Genomic DNA, 18,386 nt, shown 5'->3' on the forward strand with positions numbered 1-18,386 from the left:
TCAGAGTAAGAAATGAGCAGAGACACATAAATGATTTCTAGGCGCATTAGGATTTTTTTAAACTAACTACGGGTCTACGTAATCACACCCTTCAGCGAGTGAAAATCGACACTGTTCTCTCCGGGAACACTTCTTTTGTCAGGTACGTTTTCAATAGTCTGTATTAGGTCTGTGAAAAGGATCTAATGGAGAAGAGAACTGCCATAGAAAGAAATGACGTTCTACAAAGGCAGTTCAGGCTTGGTGTCCTACATGACTGCTGTTTCAAAAAGAGTTAATGATGTTTGTGAATATAAATGACATACAATGATACTAAAAACATGTACCTAAAAAAACACTTCTAATTTGTAACACACAACATATTGTATACTTGCTTCTTTATGTTTTTGTCATTTCGCGCCTTCATGTTAGCTTTTTTCCCTTCTAACTCCTCCCCACTCTCTTGATCTTTGCGATCACAGTCTGAGATAAATTGGCTAAATTAGCAATAATGTTCTTTAAAAAAGTTATCCACAAGAGAACCCAGGAGTGAGGTTTACTGTACGAGTTCCTTGATTAACTGTGATTCTATTTTCTTTTCCTGATAACCTGGAGAGACTCTTCCTTTGAGATTTGACATTTTAATTAATATATTCTTCACCTTCCTTCCACTTCTAAATCAAGAACAAACCATCTGGCATGGAAGGTATGGCCAGGGCCCAATGCTGATTTCACATAATGATAAGCTAATGATATATTACAGTTGTTACTTAGTCTGTAGCGACAAACGGCTGACAGACTGATGGTTTTCATGGCTGCAATTTGGTTATGAAACCATAAGGTCTAGTGAGGGAGGGCTGCTTCCACCTCGGTATTCCCACAAAGGCAGATTGGTTGACGCTGGACTTCACTCAGGGCCATCTTCAGTGTCGCAGCCTTGTCAAGAGCTAGCAGGGAACACAGGGAGTATGAAGAAGTGGTTTAAAAGTTTGAAATAAAAACTGTATTGTGAGGTGACCTTCCTTGAAAATAAGGAATCTATCTTCTGTCAATGTGCTCAAAAACTATAGAATTAAAAGGAGTTTGATGGAAAGTGGTCATTAACTACCAAGATTTTTCTGTTTTATTTCTTTGAAAAATATTCACCAAATAATTGGCATTTCCTAAGAGTAAAAACAAAAAACAAGCAAGGGAGAACATACTTTTTATTAATTGAGAAAACAATGCTCAACTTTACAATAACCCAACTACTCCAGGTTTGAGTTGCAGCAAGGATATATGACGGGATCCTCTATGTTCTTCTGGACTGGAACGATGAGCTCTGGAACATGATGTTCCATGTATGACAGGGGAATAATTGATAACCTCATTAAGAAAAGCTGGGCCCCCAAACTTTTTAGAGAGAAATTTTGTATAAAACCAAAGTCATGGCTGGGGCCTCTGCTGCTAGCATGCCTTGATCATTAATGACTTTAAATCATTCACAGTGAGGAAAGAAAAGCATGAAGGGAAACACGTGATGCACGTCTCCTTCTGTTGACTTTCACTTTCTGTGTATCTTAGCAGAAAAAAGTGTTTTAGTAGAAACAGCAACTACAATTCTTAAAGTACTGTCCCGCTCTGGAATTCTGGAAGTCAAGAAAGACCAGTACTGCTGATGCGAGTCCTCTGCCTTTTACTCGAGAGCCGAGATTTCTAATGAGACCTCACCTTCTGTTGCTACCCCCTTGTCTATGAACACTCTGGAAGCTGCAGATTTGAGCTGCGATCCACAGGTGGAGGCTCCTTTTCAGATCGGCGGCTACAGCTGCCCTGTCAGGCCTCGAAATTGCTCTACTGAGTCCTGCCAGCGAGACGCCTCGCTCAGCGCCCAGCGCAGAGAAGGCGCAGGGAAACCTGCCGCGCCGGCAGCACGCAGACCGTGCTTTCAGCGCTGCCGTTAAAAGCGAAGACGTTAGATATACGCCATTTACTAATAGCGACTTTACTAAGTGCTAGGGAGGCCATTTTAACCCATTCTGCTGCTCAGAACTCGCTCCAAACCACCTCAGGGCTGCCGCGGCGGGCGGCCGCGAAAACACGGCCCGTTTCGTAAGCCACACCGCCCGCCTCCGCCTAACGCGGGAGGGGGCCGGGCCGGGCGGGCAGCGGGAGACGTGCGAGGAACAACACGGGGTACACAGAGGGAGAGCGGGCGGCTGCACCAACCCTCCCCCATGTCCACCCGGACCGGCAGCGCCTCGACGGTGGCCGCGCACAAACCGGCACCGGGCGGGGACCGACCTCCCTACCCACAGCTTACATAAACGCCCCGACTCTGCCCTGCGGGATGGGATGGGGCATGGTGGGATCGGCCGGTCCCGGTCCCCACAGCCGCAGCGGGGCTCTGAGGACACGCACCACCGCACGTGCGCGGCGCAGGCCGCGAGACATAACAGGTCCGCGTGCGCGCGCGCCGGCTGCGCGCTCCCCCCCCCCCCAAACTCCCGCCCGCGCATGCGCACAGGCGCCCCCCGACAGGAATCGGCGCCTCCCAGAGCCTCCCCGCAGCCCCGTGCTCATCCGGGTCCCGCCGCACGGAGCCGGCGCGAGGCGGGGGGGGGGGCGGCCCGTCGTCTCCGCCCCCGGCGTCCCTCTCCGCCGCCCCGCGCCGCCCCGGCGGGTGGGATTCCTGCCGCCATAGCCGGCTCCCCCGCCTCGGGAGCGGGGCCGGCCGGAGCCCCCCTCCTTCCCCGCGCCGCCTTCCCCCCACACTCCGCCGGTAGTAAACACACTTCAGAAACGTGAGGGCCGGCGGTCACGTGGGGGCGGGACCGGCCAATGGGCGGCAGGGGGGCGGAGCGGGGCGGGGCGGCCGGCGGAGCCCCCGGCGCCCGGCCCAGAGTCACAGGGCGAGCGGCGAGGAGGCGGCTGTCGCCGGTGGGCACGAGGCGCGCGCGGCCGGTCACCCGACGGCCGCAGATCCCGCCGGGCGGGCAAGGGGAGGAAGCGGAGGAAGAAGCCTCGCTGCCCCGGAGGAGCCACCGGCGGATCTCGCTCTCCTTCCCTCCTTCCTTTCTGTCTCTGCTCTCCCCGGCGCGCGGGGGCTTCCGCGGGGTGATGCGTCCCCGCCGGGCGGCCGCCCCCGCCGTCTCCGCCGGGTCCTAGAGCCGCCCCAGGCCGGACCCCGCGCCGCTCGGCCCGGCTTCCCCGCGCGGGGCGGCGGTGGCCGTTGCTCGCCCGGGCGCCGAGCGGCGGCGCCGCGCCATGAGCGGCCCCGCGGGCGGCGGCGGTGGTGGTTCCTGTTGAGCGCCCGCGCCCCCGGCCCGGCCCGGCCCGGCAGCAATGGGGGTGAACGCCGTGCACTGGTTCCGCAAGGGGCTGCGGCTCCACGACAACCCGGCGCTGCGGGAGTGCATTCAGGGCGCCGACACAGTCCGCTGCGTCTACATCCTGGACCCCTGGTTCGCCGGCTCCTCCAACGTGGGCATCAACAGGTGGCGGTGAGTGCGGGGCGGCGGCGGCGGCGGGGGGGGGCCCTCGCCCACGCGTTATGTATGCGGTCACGCCGCCTCCCCGCCATCCCCTCCCATCACCGCCGCGATTGGGCCGCCGCCAGCGCCGGCTTCCCTCGCCCGCCCGCGGTGTTACATATCCAGCCCGGGCCGCGGCTGCCGCGGCGGGGGAGGAAAAGGGGAAGGAACGGGGAAGCCTCTGGCGGAGCGCGGGGCGGGAGGGCTGTGCTTTCACCGGGAAGGGGTGGGGGGGTTCATGTTCCCGCTCCCGAGTCCGGCGGTTCGGCGCCTGCCGGCGGCCGCGGTGCCCGCTTGGGCTCAGAGCGGGGCTGCTGCCGGGCTGTGAGCCCCGGGAGCCGCGTCCCGGAGGGTTTGCTTCACCTCTGGGCAGCCAGAAACCCCGCGCCGCACGGGGTCACTCCGTTCTGGAAAAAAAAACAAAAACAAAAAAACCCCACCCCAAAACAAACCAAAAAACCAGCCCACCTGTTAAGCTGCTTGATTGGTTCAAAAGTAATTTCTCGGGATGTCTTTCCTGCAAGGAGGGGTAGGTGGTGTCCCTTTCCAAAGCCTGTAGATCTATTTCTACACCTTCAAGCCAGATGTGGTCACATCTCATACAAAAATGAACTTTACTGTGGAGTTGTGGCTGGCGCTCGCATGCTAAATGCGTGGCGTAAGGCAGAGGTTAATGGGACTTCTGTGCATGCTTGTCTTGTGTGATTAGTTAAAACATCACTAGGGATCTGAAAGTTGTTACCCTTTTAAACGGGTTCATAATGCAGTAGAGTTCTTGTGTCAGCTGTCCATCCAGTGTCAGGAACTTGAAATGCTCACGAGCAGAGCCTGCAGAGAGTATGATGCTGAGAAGAGTTGCCCAATTATGGAACAAATACAATGAGACTTGGCTTGACACCGCATCATGGAAGAACGACAAAGTTGAGATACTTTGGGTTTCAGTTCAGTTTACTTCTCTTCAAGGATTGCTTCTTTCAGATTTAATAATTTCTATCCCAGGTCATCAAATGCTTTACCAACAAGGTGACTTGCCTTTGGAGGTGTGGTTTTTTTGAGAAGTTTTCCTTGTGGTTCTATTTCTGTGGTTTTCAGAAGATAAAAATACTAGAAGTGCTTTCTGTGAACTTGAACGTAATGGTTATAGCTGACAGAAATAGTGTTTATACCAGTTAAGAATAATTGTTAGATACTTCCCTTATCTGAGGTTCATACATACATTTCTTTTGTAGAGGCTTTTAAACTTTTTGTTTGTTTGTTTTGAAGAGGCTAAGGGTTTTTTTGGATAACAAATCCTAACTTTATAAAGAAAGCTCAGAGGCCTTAGTTTTATGAATGAAGCGTGAACAACTAAAGTTTTAAAAAAATGAAGGCAATTGGTGCAAGTGTGAGTTTTGAGGAAATCACATGTGTTAAGAATATTTCATAGGTTTCGAATGTGTTTTGCAATTGAAATGCTAAACTGTTTTTGATTATGTTCTCTGAGCTAGTGAACGATAGACAACTGTGAACTTTGACTCTAGCAAAAGGAGGTTCGTGTCTTGAGTGTTACTGCCCTGGTTCTTCAATGACTAATGTGATTGCTAGCTAATACAGTCATTGAGTACATTTGTGCGTGTTCTATTTGGTAGTTGGTTTATTCTAACTGTATTCTCAGTGATCTCAAAGACAAATAGCTCCTGCACTGGCATTTTGCATTTGAAGAAAACCATCTTTTTTTAGTTGCTGAATAGAGGAGCTGAGTTTTTGGTGGTGTGGGCTTACTTATTTATTTATGTTATGAAGAGGAGGATTTTTCTTTTAGTCCTTTGTTTTTGTGTGCTTCCCCCCACCCCCGAAGATCTCTCAGAAGGATAAATTACAACTCCCCTATCCAAAGCACTTCAAACAATCTCCTGGGACTCAAATATTCTCAAGGCACATGCTGCATATGGATTTGAGTAGGAAATCTCACTGCCTTCATGGCCCAGTTTTGTGAGATCTTCAGATTTTTTCAAGTTTAGAAGTACAGTAACTTTATAGAATAACCAGCTGCTAGAACTGGATCTTTATTAGAGTGATCTCAATAAATTCTTATTTAAATTAACAGTTACTAGTTTGGAATGAATCCGTTTTACGTTCCAGTGGTTGTAATGAGTTATTCTTAACCGGTGGTAACATACACAAGACCTATGATGCACTATTTTGGTTTCCTGGTCTCATTTGGCACTTGCAATTAATAATCAAGCATTTTATCTCCTTGGTCACTTGATAACCATAAGCAAGATGCTTGCTTACATACCTGTGGAATAGGGTGTTGAATTAGTCAAAAATATGTTATTTGAGATTAGGTGCAGAAGCCCTTCAGCATTTGGAACATGAGTAAAATTTAACCTTCTGGTGTGAATTTACAATGGCCCTTTCTTAGTTTGAATTGATTGACACCAAGAGTTTATGTTCTGGTGAATTTATGGTCCTAATGCCCTGGGCAAAACTCTTGTCTGCCGGAGTTCAAAGTATGACTATTAACACAATGGATATGAGGAAAAATGGTACAAGAATATGAAAACCCAGGAGGTTTAGTTTCTTGTTAGAAGTAATACTGTCCCTTGGCAGAGTCATCAGTTACGGTTAATTTTAAAAAAATGTTTTTTAAATCTGGCAAATAGCATCCTTTAATACATAGGTGCTTTCTGATTAACTTCTCTCTTTAAACAGTCATGTAACACTCATGAACTAATATTTTTGTGTAATTGCACTATTGAGCAAGTCTAATTACTAAGCAATCACATGGTCTTACTGACCTCCTTTCTCCTGGCATTCAGCCTACCTGTTCTAAAATCATGAAAGCTATGCAGCAAATGCCAGGGCCTTCCTCACCTCATTTCGTTTTTTCCGATTCTGTTCTGTTTCTTCTTATTGTTCGTTCTTTCAAGCTGTCAAATCAGATGTGCTTCCACTGAGACATGCTTTTTCTATATTAGTTTTCCAGTGTCGTCCACAGACCAAGGCTTGCGAGAGAGAGGTTATTTGGTACAGTAAAAGGTGATGGAGAAATGGAGGGAGATGCTAAATGGAAAATTGCTCTAACACTCTGTTAAACAAAGTTTTGTCAATTGCCATTAAACTTTTGGCACCAGAATTAGCCTGCATCTAATTGTGTCAACAGAGCAGACAAAGAATGTAACTTACATACTCCAACAAGTAACCATTACCTACTTATGAAAAAATGTGTTCGTATGTGCTCACAGACTTTTCCATATTAAGGAGAACGGGATCGCATGTTTAACAATATCGCTTAGGGGAGGGCTTCATTTAGCCCTCGTTTTAGTACAGGGTGGCAATTGATCACAACACCTAAAAAGAAATGTAAACATTCCATTAGTTGCTGCATAAGAATTTACTTTGGCTAATTATTTACTTTTTTAGTTTGTCTTTTTGAGTGTGGGTGTATGTTTTTGATATGCTAGTTAAAAGACTGGTGAGCAGCAACTGATTTTAAAAAGGTTGATAGTCTAATCTTGCCAGTCCTCCCATTTCTTTTGTTTTTTCAGTCATTGCTGAAGAGAACAGCTTTCACTTTTAAAATAAGATCAATGAAACTTGTTTTATATATCTAGTAGATTTTGTGAGAATATTGGTGCGTTCAACATCCTGCAGAGTTAGCCGCTGTTGTTATGGCAGATAGTCCTATTGATTTAGGAGAAAGAAAAGATGTGATATATTTTTTAACACTCATACCTCAAAGCATATTAAAAACTAAAAACCTGAGGGGAAAAAAAAGTTTTATTTCCAGGACAATCACTGCAATTCATAGAAATGGGAGCTTGTTTTAAAAAATTAGTACTTGGATGTCCTTCTGTAGCGTCTGTTAAATTTTGTTAATTGCAAAATGTGGTTTTGAAAATACAGTTTCAGATTATGTAGGAAATGATTTGTCCTATAGAGACTTGTTTGTTGGATGTAGGATTGGTCAAGAAAGTTTGTCAATAGAATTATTCTATGAATGATTTCAGTATTAAATGATATCGTATCTGTAATTCAGGCAGGCAAAATCTGTGTATTATACTCTGTTAATTTTGGTGACGTGCTTGGTATGTGAAAAGGAGTGTGCCAAAATAATAATTACTTATCTGCTAAAAACCATCCCTTTAAGTTTGTTTTCATGGTGTAGCACTTGGGATGAAGATCTGTTTGATTTACGAAATATTTAATGTCATCATTAAAAATCATCTAAAGTATAAATAGAGACAATGTTCTTGGGTTTTCATATACAAAGCTAGACGTACATCAGATTTGTGAGTAACATTAACTTTGTATGTATTCTGTAGATAATTTGGGGTTTCTTTTACAGGGCAGTTAGCCTGTGCTGAGCTCCGCTGCTATAGCCAGGGTGTAACAGGTCCACAAGGGACCTTCAGTATTCCTGTGCTGTGTTTTAGACATACCCGTCATACTTTTTAATGAGTGGCTTCAGCTCCAGCTCAGTGCCCGACTTGGAGCACTTTTGTCCAACCAACCCACTAAATTGAGGGTGATTAATCTGTAAATTTCAAAATCTGTTATCGAAGAGCGGTAACTTGTTTTCAGAAGCTGTGTGTTCAGATGGGAGGTCTGTGGTACCACTGGTTAGACTGGAGAAACCTTCCAGTGCCACGCACCTAGGTTGTCCACCTGTCCTCTTTCATAGAAAGCCCCGTCTATCCCAAAAGTGCCCACAGTTCAGCGATTCCCTCTATAATTTGTCGTGTTATATGATCTAGTCCTGTGATTTGCGAAGTACGTCACTGAACCATGCTGACGTATGTCCTCATGCTTTTAATCCTGCAGTGTTGATGAAAGGGGTGGTTCCACCCTTTCGTGATAGCACGCAGCCCTGTGGTGAACCAGGTTAGCTCCATCAGTCTGTCCGACAGATTAATTACCCGTTTTGGTAGATTGTGCCAGCAAAAAGATCACAGTAGTAGTAGTAGTAGTGAAGAGGCAAGCATGGCAAGGGCAGGTACCATTTCTTTCCGTGCCTGTATGGGTTTGAGCCAGATAAAAATGGCCATATAACTGTGTCCCGCGTTGTTTGCGTGTGTAGTAACCACCGGGTGTTTTTTTTGAAGGTGATTATTGGTTTCTTTTGTGGCTTGCCACTTGTCAACACCCTTTAAAATTACATTGTTGAAAATAAGTATCAGCCTTTTTACTGTGTTAGGGGAAAGGCCTGATTTATTTTTTTCTCACACTCTCAGAATGCGAGAAATAACACTTCCACCTAAGAAATTAGAGTATGCTCATTTGCTTATTTTTGTGTATGATCTTGTATTGCCAGATTCTGTAACGTAACTATTATTAAATTGGACAAGAAGTCTGCGGTGGTTGGTCTGGAGAGAGCAGGTAGTACTGCAAATCCAATTTTTTACAAAGTGTTCAATAAGTTGTTTTTTCCAAGTAGCAGTTATTATAGACCAGAAAAATTCCAGTGAGCACTTATACAATTTGCTTTTTGACTTCAAGATTGATCTTCAAGGAATCTAATTCCTCAGGTTAAGAAGTTTTGAGGTTTTAGAGACCTGATTTTACATCACTAATCTCCAGGTCTGAGGATATCAAGAGAAGGTCTGGGCAGAGTGTTGTTGATAGGTAAGAGTAGCATGTGGACTTTGTGGCTGAGTATCAAGGGACAAATGCAGTCTTGAAACAACTTCATAGGATTATTTCAGTCTTCCTTCTCTTGGGACCAGAAATCTATTTTTAGTTTATTTTACTTAAGTATCAATAGATCACATTCTTTATTTGAGCAGGGGAAAGTAATCTGTCTGCAACTTGTGGTGTTACGTCCTCTGGTTGTAAAAGGAGAGGGTGATAACCCCCAACAAACACCATCTGTGGTGAGTGCAAAAGCAGTTTTGTGGGGTTTTTTAATGCAATCAAGAGTACAGTTTGGTTCCCCCCTCCCCCCCCCCGGCAACTGATTGGTATGTGGTAGTGTCAATGAATTCTGCATCAGTTCCTCAAAGGAAATTACTTTATGTATTGTCATCCTCTTTTGGCTATTTCCATGTAATAAATTACATTTTCCTCCAGTTTGTGAAAATATCCTTTTTTCCTACAGATGGCAGATGACTCTTGAAACACATTTCATTATGCAAATACTGCAGAAAAAGGCTGTTTATCGTTGTACCACCTGAACTTTTTTTGGTGTCTACATCACGGAAGCCTTTAATTTCAGGGAAAGCGATTATTTTCTATCCCCTCCCGTGGCCTGGCAGGTTTGCAGGTCAGTTATACAACCCGCGGCAGGAGAAAGGTCACAGCCACCGGCCGGGTCAACCATGCTTTCAGTGACACTACAGTCTGTGATGTCTTAATTTGTAGATTGAAAGAAACTCCTTGCTTTGAGGAATGTTGTGACTTTCCCGTAGTGACCTAAAAAGGCAAAAGTCAAGCTTGAGCATGAACCAGTTGTGTAAGGAGTGGGAGGGTGGGGAGGGGGGTGAGTGTGTGGCGCTGTGTTTTGTAGGCTTAGTAATTTGCATATCACATTTCAGCAGGTTTAATAGCCATGCCTTTGGTTACCTCTAGGAAAGGATTGGATTTGATTACCGGGGTAAGAACCTCATGGTATTTTGGTGCAATACATTTTACTTAAGTTTTTCAGAACTCTGATTTGAATGTGCAGCAAGGTTAGTTTGTGTGCTTCTGTATACTTCTGACTTGAAAGTCCTTGCAATCTAGGTCAACAGGTGAACTATAATTGCAATGTTCTTCTAACCCTGAAGCCTCCATAGATTTTTGAGGTCACTGTTAAGCATTTGCTTTCACTGCTTTGGAGTTCTGTGTGTGTAAATGTTTCTTTATGCAGTAATAAAGGTTTAGTGGAGCTGAAGGTTAGACTGGAAAGGACTGGGAAAAAGAGGTCAATATTGCAATGTTCTGTTTCAAGTAGCTCAATGGAGACAGTTGTGGCAAAAGGCTACATGTGTATCTATACTTTTGGAACAGTTCTGAATCTGAAAGCATACCAATGACTAATGTCATGAGCTTTGTTGGCATTAGTGTAAATGGGAGCCGAGCTGCTGACCTTCTGAAAATATGTGGGTGTGTTTTTCCTTAAATTCTGTACTTCGATCATTTTGGTTTTTGGGTTTGTTTTTTTTTTCTTTAATTGCATAGGTATTTGAAAGGTCTGAAAGTCTATATTGGTAAATCTGTGTAGGAAATAAGTATTTGATAATACTCAGGGTTCCAGAAGTAAATTCAGGTGTCAAACTGTTGCTCATAATCTCTTTGAAAAGCGCTAACGCAACAAGTTCCTTGCAGTAGAAGGGAACCTGTTCAGATTATCAGAGGCGGAAGGGATTTCTTCCAGTTGAACATTGATCAGAATGTGTCCTGCAAGTCTAATTTCTGTGGTGACACGCATGCGATGTCATGTACACCTCAGCTTTTGTGTTATGCATTGCTTCTTCCTGCAACTAAACTAGAGAGATTGCCTGGGCCTGCCTTAAAACTTACTTTATCTCAGTGTTTCTTGATGCATCAACAGGAAAGGAAAGGCTTTCCTATAAAGTGACACGCATTCCTTTTTTATCATCTCTTAGTATATTTGTGCGTCTTGTACAGCTGTGAGAAGTAAAGGCTGCAGAATTCATGGACTGTAAGTTCGATTCCTTTCAGAACACAAATTCATATCCTTTCAAAATGGAAGCCAGAAGTGTTGGGGGAAGAAAATCAGTTTAAGCTCAAATGGGGAAGTTGAAGTATGAATACGTGTTGTTATTAATTCTTCAGTAATGGAGGTTAATACCTACAGCGCAGGCTACTTAGGAACAACTCCTAGAAGGAAAACTTGCATTTTTGTATCTGTTATCTATCCAAGCGTGGAATCCGTGACCTAGGAAATGCTTTACTTTTTGTAGTAAGGAACCTGTGGAGTTCAGCGCTTGCAGATTTTTTTTTCTTAATGCCAGTATTATTCTTACCTTGTAGGTAAAGGGTATGCTGTGCTGCCATTTAGTGAGAGAAGTAAAATAATGATTGAAAGAATAGAAATAGGATGGCAGCTTTCATCAGAAAGATGAGTAAATAAATAGGTAACTCTTTCATGTGGATTGCTTGTTAATTCATGCCTTTTATAGTTCATAAAACGTGGTCATGGTTTGCATGGTTACAATTTTGCTATGCACTAAAGAGAGAGAACACCATGGCAAGCTTTATCTCAGTTTCGCAATCTGTGCAGTTCTGAAGAACTGGGGAAGTGCACAGAGAATTGAGACTCAATTTTGTGGAGCAACTGGCATTAAAAATAATTAATGCTACATTGGACTAATTGGAGAACGGAGTAAAATTTTTCTTTCCGATGTTCTCTTGTAAGTTTCCTCTGAGTTGAAATTTTCTGCCTGTAAATTCTGTGGCATTGAGTGATTGTTTTTTTAAATTATTTTGTCTCCTATTATTTTTCTCCTATTCTTCATATTTCACATTCTTGAGAATAAACAAGCTAATTTTTTCCAAGAGTCTTCAAGTAGAAAGAGAACAATACAGCTTTTAACAGAGATTGCCTGCTATTGTTTTCAGTGTTCCTCTCTCAGGGGAGAGGCATGACTACATCTGTAAAATTGACACATGTATTTAAAATAAAATATTCTACAGAGGAATTTTGGCCATCCAGGTTCCAGAAGCGTCTTTGATTGGGGAGGAGGTTGCCTTTTGCTTTTGCTGTTTGTTTTTGTAAGTCTTGATAGTAGTGAACTCAAGAAGTTGAAACTTCCAAGTCTTAATGAGGGTGATCAAGCAAAGGATGTCATCTGAATTATTTGTTTTATTTGGGTTGCCTAGGGATAATTCCTGTGACTTTCCATCATTATTTTTTCAGTAGATGTCGGGCTTAATAAGATCTGGTTTACTGTGCTTTATGTGTGTTTCTTTTTAGACAACATAGCTGTTTGCTGTTTCCTGCTATTATGCAGTATATCCCAAATCCTGTAAATGCTTCTTTAAATTACTTTTTATGAATGACTTAATTGTCTTTTCTCCAGCATAGTCTTTAACTGGTATGACCTGTGAACATCTACTAATGTGTTGCTTCATCAGCTTATGAAAAAGGAAGAAGTTTTAAATTGATGTGATATTGATAGGTCAGTTATCATTTTGGTATATTTTCCTCTTTTATTTCAAGGCTGTCATAATTTGAGTACACCTGTATAAAAATTAGTATTGATCACATAGTCCTGGTGGTTTTTCAGTGAGCAGAGGTTTTTGTTTTGTGGTTTGGTTTGGTTTTTTTTATTAAATTGAAATTTCCTTTCTGTAAGCTAGTTGCCAATAAATTTACTGGTGAGAAGTACTTTATTTCAGAGCTAGTTTGTTTTTTTTTTTTCTTCCAAATCATGAAGAAAACCATGGGTTTATGTGGATAATGTGGATCTTACTCTTATTACATTTTAAATTGTGGCTTTCTGCTTTCTTTCAAACAGAACTCCAGCAACCTCTCTTCTTCAGTGCCAACTCTGAAACACTGTGTTAGTTTGCCAAAGAAAAGTTCTTCAATGCTGCACTTACTGAAAGTATTACTCCAGTTCTTTACTACTTCCATATGAGACAGCACAATGGAGCTTGCGTTCTTTGGCACTCGAGGTCACGCTTTCAAATTGAAAAGTGTTAGTAGTGATCAGATGTTGCTCTTGCAGCAGCAGCTTTTCTGTTTCTTTTTTTTCATAATTCTAAGATTATTTTTTTTCTGCTACTAGTCCATCTTTCTTCCTACCTTTGCAGCTGTTGCTGTATGCCTTGTCAAGTACAATGATAAAGTAAAAATAATTTTTAGGGTTTTTTTATTTTTTCCCTGTTCTGTTTGAAGAGTGTGAGGTTCGCAGGAGTAATTGTCTCATTACAATGATTTGTTCCCGAGTGAAAGCATGGGGGAAATCTCAAAAAATTCTCCACTGGCAGTACTGTATTGTCATCAATTCCAGTGTGTTTTCCTGCTGAACTTACAAGTTTTAGGAAGACCTAAGGTAAAGTAAGCTTTGGAGAGCTTTGGTGCATGCGCTTTGTTTTTCTGCTTCCGTAGTATGAGCTGTATCTGCCAGAATCTTTCTGTTAATCCAAGTTTTAATTAGGATGTACAATGTATTGCAATGCTTAACTTGCCTTTTGTTGGAATGAGTTGTCTTTTGCTTGGAAGTATTAGCCGCTTGTGCTTGCCTCTAAAATTTTACCTCGAATTGAAAGCTTTTGAACTTAGGGTTTACATAAATTGATCAAAAAAGCATCTTTGCACAAGTCAGTGTGATTGACGTTTGAAGCCTTGTAGGCTTATTTCTGCAGAGAAAAGCTATTTTCTTCATGAGGTTAAGATGTGGTGCAATGAAGAGTTACACTGGTAATCTTTTTTCCCTTGCCATAAGGCTAATGGTCATTAACAGCAACAGCAAACAGGAAATTAAGTAATTGTCAACGTTAGTTCCTGGGTTTGCGTTGGTACCTTTGTATGTCCCCCTCCACCATCCATGCAGTGTTAGATAGGGTTCTAAAAGGTGTTAGCTTTACCTGTCATTCACAAGGGTTTTTCTTTTATGCAGATTTAATACTATTTAGACCTGTAATAAAGGAATATGTCCTTGTGCTGGGATAGTACTGAAGGAGCCTGTTTGTGCTGGAGTTTGCTGCCAGCTGTTGACTGTGGCAGGGGACACGTTGTTCAAGAGCTGCTCTTCCTTTTGACACTTTGCCCTTCTGTTTTTTTTTTTTTTATCAGTTCCTCCGGTTTTGAACATCAGCTTGGTACTTCTTGAACTCTGAGCACGTATTAGGTTTCATTTAATCTTTAGCAGCCAGCAGTTCTAAATAGAACACAGAGGAGCAGAACAAATCCGCTGTTTCTACCTGCTTGCAGCCTTTCTCTGTCCCGGTTAGGAATGAAGTTCGGCCCTGGTACGGGAATCCTCTTGGAGGAGCTCCAAAGGGAAGGAGAAATTGGGCTCCTACTACAACGGTTACATATAACTGGAAAAGTAGGTCATTGTGGCAGGGAGTAGTCCAAACAGCCGCCTGGTTGCTGCAGCAACGACCTACTTTAGGAAACTATTTTTGTTGATTCATATTGAAATGTTCTTCTTACAAATGGTAGAAGGAAATGATCAGGTTATGAGACATGTGGTCATGAAAGCTGCAGAGTTTGTAGGCTTTCCCCTCCTGCCTCCCATTTACCGCTCCTTTGGTCTTGCCCCTTGATGTTGGAGGTATGGGGATTAAAGCAAATCAGGTTTGTTTTTCTTCAGTTTGACCTCTAGTGGGGAACAATTCTTTTTGCTTGAAGGTTCTGCGTAGCAATAATGCTTATCAATGGTGATTAAGTTTCCAGAGTTCAGAGCCTACAAATGCTGCCGTCATTTTTATCCGTAGAAATAATTTGGAGTTTAAAAAAAAAAAAAAATCTTCTTTCTTAGGAGTATCTCTTTTCTGTAATGCTAACAGTCTGTCTGCTTGATACTCAACTGCTTTTCTTTTAAGCACTTTGTCTTCAACAAAGTTTATCCACCTTTGGGAAGGTGGGCTTGGTGCCCCCCTAGTCATGTTCCCCCCCCCCCCTTTTTTTTTTTTCTTTAAACTGGTGGGGTTTCCATGTGCATATAAAAAATAAAGTGATCCTGTGTAGGATGATGTTTTCCAGTTGTCAACCTGTCTTCTTTCATCAGTCAAAGTAGTAAAAAAATATCTGATGTTCATTCAGGAGGTGAATTTTGTTAATTCGTTCCCTTCTTCTGAAAGGAATGGGTAGACAGGGAAAATGAGGAAAATAGAAGAATGCAGCTGTTCTAATAAAGGTTTCATTCTTCATAAAATAGATCTTCATCTAAACTGCTGTCACTTCTGCAGAGATGATTGAATATCACTTTTTAGTTATCAGAATGTTCCATTTAACTGTACTACGTAATTTTTCAAGATTAGTTTTGTTACTTGAAGTGAGGTACTTTCTGTTGGTCCTTGACACCAGTGTTGGTCCTGACCTTCAGTATTGCAGTTGTGGCAGATGAAGATAGCATGTTTATCTAGAGGTTATTTGAATTTTTTCATCTATTATCTCTTGAGCAATATTTTAGTTCTGTATGTCAGGGCTTATGTTACTGAGCTCTGTGCATCTTTTTTGTTGGTTTTAGACTTTGAGATGGAAGACCTCTGCAGCATGAAGTGAACCATTACCTCCATTAGTCTACTCATATACTAAGAAAGTTTGGGAGTTTTTCTGGCCTTAGGCAGCTTAATAAACAAAGCTGTGTTTCAGTTACTTGGGTGTTTTTATTATTTAAAAAAAAAATGTTGATTCTTTCTACGTGATTATTACTCAAAAACCTGAACACATTTTGTTCATGTTTACCTTGTATTCAGGTATGAATGACTAATTTCAATTTTGAAAGACCAGTTCAGAAAGTTTGGGCCTTCTTGATTCATAAGAGTAGCAATGGGAAGTTAGGATAATGCTGAATGTCTGACCACCATAAGGTGAGGACCACAGAGATGAAATCCAGTCAGTTTTAATTTATATTTTCAGGAATAGCTTCAGGGTTTCTTTTCTGTTTTCCAAACTTTCTACCAATTTCTGTGCCTGCTATTAGATTTCAGCTCTATCCTTAATTCTCTTCTATTAGTTTAATAGATTTTTCAGATATGAGAAGCCAGAGATGATGGAATTATACCTTAAGGACTCACAATTTATACAGCATAGTTGAGAAATATATTAATTTTATACAGTGTTTCATTTCTGGGAAACTTAAAACTGTGCACAATCTTATAAGCAGTAATTATAACCTTGAAGAGGTCACTTTAATGTAAGGAAAGTAAAAAAGTTTTATTAAAATAAATGAGGGGGCAGTATAAAATTTGTCCTTCAGAATCCGATTGCATGACTGTATCTTGTTATAGTGCTCTTATCGTGCTTGCTCTTTTGAAATGAGCCATAGCTGTTACTTTCTCATGGACCACTTAAATTGCCGAAAATAATGTGACTGAACTATTTTATAAAGCAGGCCAGCTCTGGTTTAATTACATCAAGCCTTATGAGCTGCTCATTTAAATAAGAGAACTTGGGTACATGAGAACTAGGAGTTTTAAATTTATTTAAATAAGAGCATGTCTGTACTCTCAAGTAACTTAGTTTTGTAATTTGCTTCTAGGCCTTATTTCCCCAGCTGTCCCCACTGCAAATACATTTGTTTGCTCTTGGGTTCTCCTTTATGGATCCAACGAGTTTCTCTCTGGAAAGAGTAGGCATAAGGAGTTAAAGTCAAATAATAAGGACTTTGATTTATCAGATTGGAATTAGAGGATTAGAGAAAAATAAACACAGAATATATACATTAAAGAATGGAAGACCCTGGGAGAGAGGTTTAGGAAGCTGTGAGCCTGTTAGTCTTGTACCACCAGAAGGCTGACCTTTGTAACAAGCAAGTAATTTGAGATGTTTGTTGCTAGTTATATGGGAATAGTTTAGATGAATAATAGGTGCCCTTTGAATTTGGAGTTAAGATCCGTATCTTTACAGAAGCTAAATAAACTATTTGCTGTGACGTATGGCTCACAAAATAGGAAGCAAATACAGATGGCTGTTTGGGAGATTATGAATGTCTTTTGAATACAACAAAAATCTTGTGTGTTTTCTTCCTTTCGGGAACGCTAACCTTGAAAAGGTGGTTCAATTGGGGAGAAATTAATGAGGAATGATACGTAAGGAAATGCTAGCTTTGTGTTCAATGTAAGCTAGGTTGGATTCAAATGATCTTCTTGTTCTTAATAGAGCAGTATTGTTTGCTGCAGTTGGTATAGTCCCGCTCTGTGCGTGAAATGGTCTTTACTACTTAGTTTCAAAGAAGGTGCACCCAATAGGACTCAGCTTGGAGAGATTACGTTTTAAATGTTGGTTAGTCTCAATTATTGTTCAAAGCCCTTTCTTTCATCCTTTTTCAAAGAGTTGAATCTCTTTTACAGCAATTATGAATATTTCAGCTGTCCATGGGCTTGGGTGTATCTTGCATTCTTCCTCCAGTACAGCTCTGCTTTGGCTTGAAAATTATAACAGTAGTAAATATTAGAGGGAAAAAGCCAAGTGATGCACTTCATGGTCTGTATTTAGTTTTGGTTTTGCATGTGAATCAGCTCTCACTAGGCTATGAGAGATGCTGAAGTCCCAGATTGCTGTCTAAAGGAGCTGTTTTTTCCTCAACTGACTGTAAAGCAACCCTGGAGGAGATTTAGCTCCCGCAGCCACTTTACTTAAGTATCTAGACTTGAATGACGTGAACTTTTTCCTGCTCTTGTGTATAAGCTTAAAGGATAATACCTCTATGAAATGTATTATTGTATACCTTTTTAGGATGTGGAAGTTGTATGCAGTATTCGCTGAAACAATGTAATATAATAAGGCATGCCTCTGTGACCTTGAATTGGTAATAGGAAAATATTACTATGGCTCGCTGCCAAAGGATGCGGTGGAGTGTACATAACACTTAAATCCTGTCTGAGCTTAATCTTCTTACAGTTTCATAAGAATATACTGCTCGCGCCAAGACACATTTGGTTTGTGGCGATCAAACGGGAAAATATACTGGTAAAATATTAAATGTTTTTATATAGATACCTCAAATTTGAGATACTTCTCAGTGTGTCATACTTTGTTTTGGTGTTAGATGAAATCCACCTTATGATTCGTGTAGAAGCCAGTATGAGGAACATGTTTGCCTAAATGACACTGTACTTTCATAATGAGCTAACTGAACATATGGCAAAATAGCAGATACGTACAAAAGAAAGGCTCACTCTCTTTCTCTTCCCATGAAGAGAAATAAATGTTGCATAATTTATTAATACGATCTGGGTCTAATGCTGTAAACTATACTCGCTCAAATAAAAAATGTGGTTGATGTTATATGG

General features: G+C 42.0%; 1 protein-coding gene across 2 annotated transcripts in view; it reads left to right on the top strand.

The window, feature by feature from the left end:
* Positions 1 to 2,843: 2,843 nt before the first annotated feature.
* Positions 2,844 to 18,386, top strand: part of CRY1 (cryptochrome circadian regulator 1) — a 38,887-nt gene continuing 23,344 nt past the window's right edge. For both annotated transcript variants that reach the window (XM_054213698.1, XM_054213692.1), the window contains exon 1: positions 2,844 to 3,461. In XM_054213698.1, coding sequence (XP_054069673.1) covers positions 3,304 to 3,461 — 158 coding nt within the window. In that variant the 5' untranslated portion in view covers positions 2,844 to 3,303. The remainder of the gene's footprint in view (positions 3,462 to 18,386) is intronic.

This window comes from Rissa tridactyla, chromosome 1, assembly GCF_028500815.1.
Source record: "Rissa tridactyla isolate bRisTri1 chromosome 1, bRisTri1.patW.cur.20221130, whole genome shotgun sequence".
Taxonomy (NCBI): Eukaryota; Metazoa; Chordata; class Aves; order Charadriiformes; family Laridae; genus Rissa; species Rissa tridactyla.